We start from the raw sequence: 12,761 nt of genomic DNA on the forward strand, positions 1-12,761 counted from the left end.
CTACTAGTCAAAAGCAAGAGAATCCCCTCTGTGCGCTTCGGTCTCACTGATTCTGTTTCGCTGTTGGTGACTACCTTGTGTATACGGGAGGTGTGTGTGCATGTTTTTTCTGTTTTTCTTTGAGCCCTGACATGCCTAAGGAACAGCACTAATCCCTTTTCACAGCATTAAAGTGATAGACAGAGAAAATTAGTGGGATTTTGTGTTTTGCATTTAGCGTGTGTTTTCACAGAAGGCTCATTACACAGATTGCTAGGGCTTGAAGGCAAAAATGCACGAGGACAAGCACTAGCTAGTTAGCTAGTTGCTAGAACAGGAATGGACAAGCTCTGTTTTTCTAAGCCAGAGTGTCTGCTGGTGTTTCTTTTTCAAACCAGCATCTGATTTAGACCTGGGAATTTTGTCTGTGTCCAGACTGTGCTCTGATGTGACGGCTCTCTGTGAATATTTCATACCCGGGCCTAAATATTGATGGAGCTTCTGATGACAGCTCTCGCTCTTTCTCTCGCTCCTTTGATGGCTATTTAGAAATGAACAGGAACCTCTACAGATGTGTTTCTAGGGACTTTTCATAATAAGTAGATAATAGAAGTGTCTCAAACTGTTTCCCCTCCACAAACCAAACAGGTCTTTCGTGTGTGTGTGTGTGTGTGTGTGTGTGTGTGTGTGTGTGTGTGTGTGTGTGTGTGAGAATGATTTACATGTAAGCTGAGCCTCGTCAAGCAGGTTTCCCCCGACCTCAACTGTAGCGTGGGAAACTGGAGCTGTGCCTGTTGGTTTGTGTGTATTTAGCGATCAGTCTCTCTCTCCCTCCCTTCTCACCTCTCTTCCGCCATCCCTCCCTATCCCCCTCTCCTCCCTCAGCCCTTCCACCCCATGGTGAACCTGCAGTGTTCGGAGGACCTGAGGATGTTCCTGTGTGCCCTCTACGCTCCAGTCTGTATGGAGTATGGCCGCGTGTCCATGCCCTGCCGAGCCCTGTGCCACCGCGCCAAGAGGGACTGCCACAAACTCATGGAGATGTTCGGTGTGACCTGGCCAGACGAGATAGAGTGTAGCAGGTACTGTTTGGGACCGTCCCTAGGTTGACCTTACAATAAAGAATGCATACCAAAGAATTCACTCTTAAGAGGATCTCTGCCTTTTGATTGACCATTAAGCGCTCACCCTGACCCTACCATAACCATTACCTACTCGCTCAACCATATCCTATAAAAGGAAAGTAAAACGGACTGTTCAGAGACCCTCACTGACCAGGGACACCACAATTACTTACCACCACAACCCAACCACATTTTGTTCATCTTGGCTCTCCCTCCCTCCCTCGCTCCCCCCCAGGTTCCCAGACTGTGATGAGCCCTACCCCCGTGCTGTGGACCTGCAGACAGGCGTGGACCCCACTGACATCTCTCCCATGTCCATCCAGAGGGACTACGGCTTCTGGTGCCCCCGCGAGCTCAAGATGGAGTCTGACCTGGGCTACTCGTTCCTGGGCACGCGCGACTGCTCGGCCCCCTGCCCCAACATGTACTTCCAGCGCCCGGAGCTCACCTTTGCCCGCTACTTCATCGGCGTGGTGTCTATCGTGTGTCTTTCGGCAACGCTCTTCACCTTCCTCACGTTCCTCATCGACGTCACGAGGTTCCGCTACCCTGAGCGGCCAATCATCTTCTACGCCGTCTGTTACATGATGGTGTCACTGGTCTTCTTTCTGGGCTTCCTATTGGAGGACAGGGTGGCATGCAATGCGGCGAACCCCGCCCAGTACCGGGCGGCCACCGTCACACAGGGCTCACACAACAAGGTAGGTGACCCATCCATCTGCTCAGTGATTGATTAAATAATACATTATTTTCTCTGATGTTCATGGCTACTACTGTACATCAAAAAAGGCAGAAATTATGTTCCCGGTACACATGTAAAACATTCTTCAGTCTTCTTCTCTCTAAGCCCTGTTCTCGTCTCCCTTTCCCCCCTCCTCTCTTCTCCCTCTCTCCACTCCTCTTTTCCTCTCTTCTCTTTCTCCTCTCTTTTCTTTTCTCTCCTCTCTTCTCCGCCTCTCTTCTCTTTTTCCTCATCTCTCTCTTCTCCGCTCTCCTCTTTCTCTCTCTCTCTCCTCCAGGTGTGCTCTCTGTTCTTTATGGTGCTGTATTTCTTCACCATGGCTGGCAGTGTGTGGTGGGTCATCCTCACCATCACCTGGTTCCTGGCGGCCGTTCCCAAATGGGGCAGTGAGGCAATCGAGAAGAAGGCCCTGCTCTTCCACACCTGCGCTTGGGGCCTGCCCGGCTGCCTCACCGTGGCCCTGCTGGCCCTCAACAAGATTGAGGGCGATGGTGTGAGTGGGGTGTGCTTCGTAGGCCTCTATGACGTCACGGCGCTGCGCTGGTTCCTGCTAGCACCGCTCTGCCTCAACGTGGCGGTGAGCGTTCATTCAACTAGCTCCTTAACTGACTAAACAAAGGATAAATAAATGCAATGTGAATATCTGAAGATGGTTCCTTCAAACAATAAGCCATGCTCTAATCTAAACTAGTTCCTGTCTATCTGCCTCTAGGTGGGTGTATCTCTGTTACTGGTGGGCATCGTGGCGCTGAACCGTGTGCGTATGGAGATCCCTCTGGAGAAGGAGAACCAGGACAAGCTGGTGAAGTTTATGATCCGTATCGGGGTTTTCTCTGTGCTCTACCTGGTACCTCTGCTCACGGTGATAGCCTGCTACCTGTATGAACACAGCAACAGGGCTGTCTGGGAGACCACTTGGGTCCAGGAGCGCTGCAGAGACTACCACATACCCTGTCCCTACCAGGTAGGTGTAGCTGTGTGTGTGTGTGCCCGTACTCACACTCCTCGCTCGCGCTCTCTCTCTCGCGCGCACTCTCTCTCCCGTCCCCCCTAGTTTACAGCTGCTATTACGAGTTCCTCTCTGCTTCCCAAGTTCTGTAACGCACACACATTGTAACTTTACTCTGCCTAACTCAACTTCACAGTATAAAGTTTCCTCCTCTGACTCCCAACCTTTCTGTGCTTCCTCTTAATTAGTAAGCACTTGCAGTTAGGATGACCACATGTCCGGGATTGTGCGGGACAGTCACACATTTTGGCCCGTTTGTCCCACTTCCTGCAACCAAACAATCATTTTATTAACAAATTAAAACACCAATAATTTAGAAAAAAAATCTATTTGTGCCGTATTTCATTCAGACTTCACATTCACTAGCTAGATTTCCATCCAATTGGCGACAGATTTATGAGAATATTCTAGAATCCACCAAACTGACTTGTTACAGATAAAAAATCAGTGCATGATGTTGTAGTACACACAAAATACTTTTTGGTTAAGTTTTCATCTACCGAATAAAAAAAATAAAAAATATCTTTCCATTGCATTTTTAACTCTACCGACAGTTTTGTCACGCAAACCTTTGCATTAAATAGCAAACGTGCTTACTCTTGGCACGTGCGCTCTAGCCAACAGCTCTCTGACAGTGCAGTTAAACTAGTCTATATGAGATTATTATGGATAAGGGTGAGAATATTTGTCAAATGGCAGTCAAGCATCGATCATCATGTCACCAGAATAAGACCCTCTATTTATTGGAAAGTAGCATCAAGAAGATCATCACGGTGCACTTTCACCACCCTGTGAAGTTCATCCTAAATTATTTCATCTGTAGCCAAGTAAGTCGTAGTGGGAGGACCACACACCATATCATCGCTTGACTTTACTTCGATATGATGGTTATTATATCGATATTTGCGCATAAAGGCGCTTCCACCGCCATTTCTCGCATAATGAATTTCTCCCACATAAAAAGATCAAACGAACACGTCTGCCAGCGTTTATAAAATTGTACCGAATCTTCCTGATTCCATCACACCTGTTGTGATTTATTTTTATACGGTATGACTTTATTCGCAAAAAAACTGTGGATGGAAACGTGGTTACTGATGAGAATTGCGATTCCAACCGGTCTATTCTACATTGCCCTCATCACAAGATCAAAAGGATGTGGAACTGGTGATCAAACACTTCTCCAATCGTTGATGAGCTCTTATATTCTGCGCAGCGCAAGATGAGACGTAGGCCAATCACATTTGTTAAATCCTTTCGGGCTAAATTCCAGCTAAACTTGAAAAGGACGGTTAACTACTTACAAAAAGCGTGCTTCAAACAAAGAGCTACAAAAGTAAGTAAATAGCTGTATTAGACTGAAAGGCTCTGTGCTTTATTAGTAACTCATTCAACATATTTTCTACTACTTCACTCAATCCCGTTTTAAATCTCCCGTCCTAACTGTTTTACATTCCCTGAGACCAACCAGAGCTGTTTCCTTGGCCAAATATTCCCAGATTTTCATAAAACAGCCACACATTTTGTGCAAGGTAAAAGTGTAGGCTAGGTGCGCTTCAATTTGCTCGCTTGGTGCTTGCTTTTTGTTTGTGTGTGTGGGGGGGAGGTGCTGCCAATTGTTTTTATTCATGTAGGCTACACTGTCTCGCGAATGTCCTGCAAAATCATTCCATTGTCCCGCATTTTAGTGTTTTAAATGTGGTCACCCTATCTGCAGTGTGTGTAGGTTGTTGAGAGTGAGCTGGGGGAAGGGAAAGAGGAATGATTGCTTCCTTCTCTCTCTTTCTCTCTCTCTGAGGGCTTGTTCAGTCACGCTTAGCTGGCCGTATTGTGCGATGCCTCTGTAATGGTTGTGGGAATAGAGGGAGGGTGGGGGAGAGGGGAGGATGAGGTTGTTTTATGTCATCGGGCACTAAATGTATAACAGAATGTAACACTTGTGCTCACTCACACTGTCTCGATTGGACACACACCGACCGCACACAGATTACCAGTTGGTGAAAGCCTTTCATCTTCCCGGCCGATATCAGTTGAAAGTGGATGTGTATCTGCCTCTGCAATAGAGAGGTTACGTTATTAAAAATGTTGTGAAGAATAGACATTACAGCTGCAAAAGTACTAATAATAATGTTTGTCTCTGTCTCTTTGTTTCTGTCTTTCACTCTCAATTCAATTTCAAATGCTTTATTGGCATGACGTAACGATGTGCATATTGCCAAGGCATACATACTGCCAGGAAAATTGTCAGGAAAAGCATATCTTTGTCTTTCTTTTTATATTTATATATATATATTAGTATGAAGTTGAATTGATTAAAGTAATGTGATGTGGGAGCTCTGCTCGAGAGTGAATGCGCTGGTGTGTGTGTGGAATATAGGGTACGAGCAGGTGCTGGTGCTTAGATTTGTCTGCTGTATGAGGGTGTGTGTATGGCCTCCCCATGCAGTGACCCACTCTGTATCGCATAGTCGCTCTGGAATTCCAATTTTGCTCCATGTCACCTGATCGCGCCCAAGGAGGTCCCTGCGTCTGTGTGTGCAGTCAGTGTCTTTGTGTGTGTGTGGCACATTTTGATCAGTGATGCTATTTATCGCCACAAGAGGGAGTTGTGTTTTTAGACGACAGGTAGCAACCCTGTCTGTCTCTCTTTCTCTCTCTTTCTTTTACACACACACACACACTGGGTTGGCATGTGCAGTGAGCAGAAGGGATGATTGTCTTTGGGCAGTGAGCTGTGCATTCGCTCTCTGTTAGGTTGAGTAGTTGTTTTGATCTGCCAGTGTTTCTGATCACACACACACACACACACACACACACACTGGCCGTGTTCGAATACCCGTACTTGCGTTCTAAATAGTAGGCATTTTGGGTATGCGAGAAAAGTATGTTTTATAGTATGTGCAATATTGAAAATGTAGTATGCTTTAAATGCCAGGATGTCAAACTCGTGTTGGCATTTCATCCATAGAGCTATTAAGGATGAGAATCAGCCGAGGGGACGCGCTGTACCAAAATGAACCCATGGCGGGAATCAACGCAATTGTGTTTTAGATGGGGCAATCTCAGTAGGATGACCCCAATATGTTGTTTTTAAAAAACAGTATGTCGTATGCTTAGTACAAGCTATGTACCCCCCCCCCCCCCCCCCCTCTCTGTCTAGGTTGAGCAGACCAGTCACCCAGATCTGACCCTGTTCCTCATTAAGTACATGATGATGCTGGTGGTGGGGATTCCCTCGGTCTTCTGGGTGGGCAGCAAGAAGACCTGCTTCGAATGGGCCAGCTTCCTACAAGGACGCAGACGCAAAGAGTAAGCAGAGAGAGTGTTTGTGTGTGTCTGAAATTATGATGCCACGAGCAGCACCTCAGATATTGCGATGAGCGAAGTTTAGCCTCTCGCGTCAACGCTCTTAGTTGTTGTGGAAATTGACCCACTATGCTGTTTACTTTGTGCACCTACGTCATATCGCTGGTCCTACCTTAAATGTGTGTATTTCTAATTTCAAGCCAAGGTAAGTTGGCTACTTAGTAGTGTAGAACCACTCGCTAGAAAATATAAAAATGAACATTTTGAGCAACGTGGATGTGAAAATGTAATTTGGTATAAATTGCATAGGCTTAAAAGCCTTATCATTTCATCCAAGCACAAACACACGCACACACTTCCCATAACCCGGTCTCCATGGTGATTAGGTTATTTTCTGCACCTGTTCTCCCACCCTCAATTACAGAACAGTAACCCCTTCCTCCTCTGCTCGCCCCAACCCTCTCTCCTTCCGTCATCTCTCCATCTCTTCTCTGCGTCTCTCCCACCCCTCTGCCTTCCCTCTTTCCCTTCCATCCTCCTTGTGTCCCTCACTTTCTCTCCCCACTCTCTACCATCCCTCCACTTCTGCCTTGCCCCTCCCCCTCCACTCACTCCATGTCCTCCGATGCCTCCCCCCTCTCACTCACCAACTCCTCTCTCTCTGCACACCTCCCTCCCCCTCTTTCTCACCCCTCCCTTCTGCAGTAGTGGGGGGAATGAGAGCAGACGGGTGCTCCAGGAGCCAGACTTTGCCCAATCTCTACTGAGAGACCCCCACACCCCCATCATCAGGAAATCACGGGGAACCTCCACCCAGGTAAGACTGGCACCATGACCTTGTCACCTCACATGTTCCTAACCGTAATAATAATGTAATATAATATCACCCTAACTAACTCCTGTTTTTAATTCCTAATCGCCCCCTCCCCTCCCTCCAGGGCACCTCCACCCACGCCTCTTCCACTCACCTGGCCATTCTGGAAGAGCCTGATGACCCTAGACACGCCCCCGACGACCGTGGACCAATCCACTCTCTGGGCCACGCCTCCTCCACCCGCAGCAAGGCTGGCAGTGTGCACAGCAAGACCAGTTACCATGGCAGCCTGCATCGCTCCCGAGACGGACGGTAGGAGAGGGAGAAAAGAAGGGAGGGTTGGCTATAGATGCCACCGTATATATGAGCAGTTTTTACAGTCAAAAATGATTACGTGAGAACTGGAATCAGGCTTCCCTGTTTTAGATATGGCACCTCAAGAGATCCTCGTTATATAACTCAGATAAAAGTTCCTGGCTGTAAAGACTTCATCAGTTTAGAGAGCATAGCTGACATACCTGCTGGTGTGGGTGCTGTACATAAGGTGCTGAGCTACTGAACTAACCTCTCCTTCCCCTCTCTTTCCTCGACCCCCAGCTACACCCCCTGTAGTTACAGAGGTGGCGAGGAGCAAACAATACCCCCCCACAGCAGCATGCCTCACCTCGACCATCCGCTGTCCACTCATAGCAGCCTCCACCGACTGGAATCCCAATCACGGCACAGTAGCCAGCGTGATCTCGCCGTTGCCTCACCCACCCATATCACCCACGGGACGAGCGGTGGCTGCGTCGCTAATGATGACGATGGAGCAAGCGCCTAAACAGAATCAGGAAATGTCATCACCGCGGAACAGGAAGTTGTGAGTTGTTGACCCGCTCCCCACCTTTGACAGACACATAGGTTTCTCCCGTTCAGGAGGAGGGGGTGTGAGGGGGTGTGGCCTTCAGTTTGACTGACAGATGGATCACTCCTGGACAGCCTTTAACTGAGGTTGCTAACTAGCGAGATGCTAATTGCTAACCCTCAGTCAAGCAGTTGGCATTGGACTGGGCTCCCGACGGAGAGACTGGTTACAGAGACAGAGAGCTAGCCCACTATGGATGACGTGGGTTGTGTACAGGGGTTGCAACCAAATTATTTTCATTCCATTTAACTGTTCCAACCAGCAAAATAAAGTTATGAACCGGTTCGAATCCCCAAAAAAGTATGTTTTATATAGTTCTTTCTGTTCCTTTTTTAAACCTCAGAATTTTAGATTATTTTTTACATTTAGCTCGACATTAAATGACTTCACCAATGAATGGAGCAGCTTGCTATGGAGTGGGCATGCTATGTACATGCATTGGACAGACAAGTGTTGTGTAGTGTACGAGATGCGACTGAAATTTTGCGGGTGAGAAGAGAGCTGGGCATGAAGAGCTGGGCATCTTGAATTAGACCCACAGAATTATACCTACAGAGGAGCGGCTTCTATGAAGGAACTTTGACTGTCTTTGAACTTCAAAGAGTTGGCTTGACTAACGTTGAACCAGAGCTAGCCCTTGATCATGACTCATTTACATTACATTACACACAATTCCACCGAGACTAGCTAGCTAGCAAACAAGCTTGTGTGTGCAGAGCGGCACCAGAAATACATTTTTTTTTTAAATGCTTTTTGTAGTTGATAAATCCAATGTAAAACCTGATAACTATCCTTACAAGTTATCCATTGTTCTCTAAGAAAAATGTCTGAATCATTTTCATCTGGCAGGCAGGCAGACACTGGAATACGTTTCTGAGTGACAAAGCTTTGGGCTTTGCATAGGTGCTTTGTTGCATTTTTTTGTGGCACTGGAGGGTAAAAAATGCCCGGAAAGTAAAAGAACATTATTAACCGGTTCCCATTCTTTTAAAATAACGTTTCTGATCCGGAACAGTATAGATCACTTTCGTTCTCAGTTCTGTTCCCTGAACTGGTTCCAACCCCTGGTTGTGTGTATGTGTGTGTACTCTGATACACACAAAGCGATTAGGAGATGAGCTGTCAATGTCTGTGTTACGGTGCTCTTGTGCTGCGGCTGTGAAACTACTATTATTTTTCTATACTGTGAAGATTGGCAGTGAATAGTGCTGAAAAGATGAGCTACTAGTATTTGTGTGCTTGCATGTGTACATGCAGTGCTGTACATTAAACCGCGTTATACTCCCACCAGGTGGAGAAAAAGTAGAGAAGCGTATAAGAGATGAAGCGAAGGAAGCTAGGGGAGAAAGTGTGGCTTTGAAACAACCCTTAGGCACTCCTGTTGATTTAATATGGTCATTCCTTCACCTTGCCTGCCGATGGGCTCGGTGGAATTCATACCATATTGCTGCTGGAGTTCTTTGGGAATAGTTTCAATTTGGCATTCAGAAAGCTACGGAAGAATGATCGAAAGGGAAGAAGAGGGAGGGAGGGCGCTCAGTTTGCTGCTGCTCCAGAGCTTAGCAGAGGAATGTGGGGGGGGTGGGATTTGGGGGGAGGGAGGGTGTACATGAAGTCTTTACTACTGACAAGAGGGCTCTGTGTGAAACGACAGAGGGCATGTTCCCCCAACACTGGAATAAAGGACTACTAGAAGCATACACCGGAGAGGGGGAGAAAGAAAAATGTATTATAAGGGAAAGATGAAGCTTTGATCCTGTTTCTCTTTCTTGCGTTCTATCTTTTTTTTCGTATCTGTCTCTCACTAATGCACATACAACTGCAGTAGTGCTCCCCATCATGGCCTTAGTGTTCTCATCACCATGAGGGACTTTTCTCACAACCCGTTAAAATCTCTCAGCCTACCTCACCTCTACCCCCAGCCTTACCTGTGAACACCACACACACACACACACACACACACACACACACACACACACACACACACACACACCACAATGTACAATAAACCCACCCTTGCCTCTAACCCAGCCTACCTCATCAGTCCAGAGGTACCTTCAACCATGCCTGCCTCTCCCCAGTCACCTGATTGCTGCTTCTGCTATTGTGTCTTAATATTTCACTGCTGCTCGTGTGTGTGTGCCTATGTGCGTGCGTGTGTGCCTATTTGTGTGCGTGTGTCCGGAAACTGTCTCCTGACTTCTACTTTGGTGTTTTTCCACCTGATGCCTAATACTTTACACATGGTGCTTCACCACACCGAATTGCTCATCAAGGACGTGTCCACTGGGCGCCTCAAGATACATGTGCTTCTGCCTGTCTGTCTTTCTGTCGTGTGTTGTTGAGCAAAGTAACATATTTTGGCATGTCTATCAGGGATTGGTTTTGTCAATTGCATTGTAAACAATTACATTATGCAGTTCCCATGTTTCCAGTACCATGTAAAAATTTAGGCTTACAGTAAAAAATTTGACTGTGCTTATGTGTGTAAATGTGGACTGAAGTGCTCTGCGTGTGGATTCAGACACTCAAATTCCCTTTTGTGCCTGCTTGTTTGACTGACTGTGCTTCAGTTGCCTCCTCACTCTCACTCACCTTCAGTCGCCTAAGCTCTTTCCTTAACCCTGGTCCTGGAGTGACCAGGTGTTGCAGGGTTTAGTTCCAACCAGGCACCATATCTCTTATCACCTCTCCAATTGAGTTAATTGATCAATATCTGATTGGCTATATTTCACCTTCATGTCTTCTAGGTCTGAAGCAAAAAAAAAATCAACTCAAAAACCTGCAGCATTCCAAGACCCGGGTTTTCTACCCCCACACTAGGGGATTGGAACATTAGCTTACTCTGTATTCGGGATGAGGGACATGTTGTACCTAGTTCCGCTTGCTCTCTCTGTACATATCACAGCTTTTCTATAGGAGAAGAAAATAAAAGATAGAGCACTTTAACTGTGGTTAGCTCTGTCTGAATGTGTATAGATGTCAAGTACAGTTATAGAGTTATGCAAGAATTGAAATAAAGCTTTTTGTATGAAATTGTGTTTGGGATCATTGGTTGGGGTGTGTCTGGGCAGTGATACTGTGGATATAATGACGAGATGCTTGTCTCTGCCCTAACAATGGGATTTTTTGTGGTCCACAGTGCGGAACGGGGGTCTGTCAAGCTCCCGCCTATTCATCTCTTTGGATTTGGTGAATACGTCTCGTAATTTTTGTCTGTGTGGGTGGACCAAACTGAATTGGTCCACCCACACAGACAGCGTTGTGAAGAAGGCGCAGCAGCGCCTCTTCAACCTCAGGAGGCTGAAGAAATTCAGCTTGTCACCAAAAGCACTCACAAACTTCTACAGATGCACAATCGAGAGCATCCTGTCAGGCTGTATCACCGCCTGGTACGGCAACTACTCCGCCCACACCTGTAAGGCTCTCCAGAGGGTAGTGAGGTCTGCACAACGCATCACCGGGGGCAAACTACCTGCCCTCCTGGACACCTACACCACCCGATGTCACAGGGAAGCCATAAAGATCATCAAGGACAACAACCACCCGAGCCACTGCCTGTTCACCCCGCTATCATCCAGAAGGCGAGGTCAGTACAGGTGCATCAAAGCAGGGACCGAGAGACTGAAAAACAGCTTCTATCTCAAGGCCATCAGACTGTTAAACAGCCACCACTAACATTTAGTGGCTGCTGCCAACATACTGACTCAACTCCAGCCACTTTAATAATGGGAATTGATGGAAATTTATGTAAAAATGTATCACTAGCCACTTTAAACAGTGCCACTTAATATAATGTTTACATACCCTACATTACTCATCTCATATGTATATACTGTACTCTATATCATCTACTGCATCTTGCCATCTTTATGTAATACATGTATCACTAGCCACTTTAAACTATGCACTTTTATGTTTACATACCCTACATTACTCATCTCATAGGTACACTGCTCAAAAAAATAAAGGAAACACTTAAACAACACAATGTAACTCCAAGTCAATCACACTTCTGTGAAATCAAACTGTCCACTTAGGAAGCAACACTGATTGACAATAAATTTCACATGCTGTTGTGCAAATGGAATAGACAACAGGTGGAAATTATAGGCAATTAGCAAGACACCCCCAATAAAGGAATGGTTCTGCAGGTGGTGACCACAGACCACTTCTCAGTTCCTATGCTTCCTGGCTGATGTTTTGGTCACTTTTGAATGCTGGCGGTGCTTTCACTCTAGTGGTAGCATGAGACGGAGTCTACAACCCACGCAAGTGGCTCAGGTAGTGCAGTTCATCCAGGATGGCACATCAATGCGAGCTGTGGCAAAAAGGTTTGCTGTGTCTGTCAGCGTAGTGTCCAGAGCATGGAGGCGCTACTAGGAGACAGGCCAGTACATCAGGAGACGTGGAGGAGGCCGTAGGAGGGCAACAACCCAGCAGCAGGACCGCTACCTCTGCCTTTGTGCAAGGAGGTGCACTGCCAGAGCCCTGCAAAATGACCTCCAGCAGGCCACAAATGTGCATGTGTCTGCTCAAATGGTCAGAAACAGACTCCATGAGGGTGGTATGAGGGCCCGACGTCCACAGGTGGGGGTTGTGCTTACAGCCCAACACCGTGCAGGATGTTTGGCATTTGCCAGAGAACACCAAGATTGGCAAATTCGCCACTGGTGCCCTGTGCTCTTCACAGATGAAAGCAGGTTCACACTGAGCACATGTGACAGACGTGACAGAGTCTTGCTTCCTAAGTGGACAGTTTGATTTCACAGAAGTGTGATTGACTTGGAGTTACATTGTGTTGTTTAAGTGTTCCCTTTATTTTTTTGAGCAGTGTATATACTGTACTCGATACCATCTACTGCATCTTGTCTATGCCG

At 46.8% G+C, this 12,761-nt stretch overlaps 1 protein-coding gene across 2 annotated transcripts in view; it reads left to right on the forward strand.

Annotated features, from left to right (window-relative positions):
• LOC129812659 (frizzled-3-like) overlaps nt 1-9,444 on the forward strand; it is a 32,983-nt gene extending 23,539 nt beyond the window's left edge. For both annotated transcript variants that reach the window (XM_055864410.1, XM_055864411.1), the window contains exons 3-10: nt 865-1,061; nt 1,339-1,804; nt 2,123-2,422; nt 2,558-2,809; nt 6,015-6,163; nt 6,866-6,977; nt 7,099-7,286; nt 7,572-9,444. In XM_055864410.1, coding sequence (XP_055720385.1) covers nt 865-1,061; nt 1,339-1,804; nt 2,123-2,422; nt 2,558-2,809; nt 6,015-6,163; nt 6,866-6,977; nt 7,099-7,286; nt 7,572-7,797 — 1,890 coding nt within the window. In that variant the 3' untranslated portion in view covers nt 7,798-9,444. The remainder of the gene's footprint in view (nt 1-864; nt 1,062-1,338; nt 1,805-2,122; nt 2,423-2,557; nt 2,810-6,014; nt 6,164-6,865; nt 6,978-7,098; nt 7,287-7,571) is intronic.
• The last annotated feature ends 3,317 nt before the right edge of the window (nt 9,445-12,761 follow it).

This window comes from Salvelinus fontinalis, chromosome 16 (assembly GCF_029448725.1).
Source record: "Salvelinus fontinalis isolate EN_2023a chromosome 16, ASM2944872v1, whole genome shotgun sequence".
NCBI lineage: Eukaryota > Metazoa > Chordata > Actinopteri > Salmoniformes > Salmonidae > Salvelinus > Salvelinus fontinalis.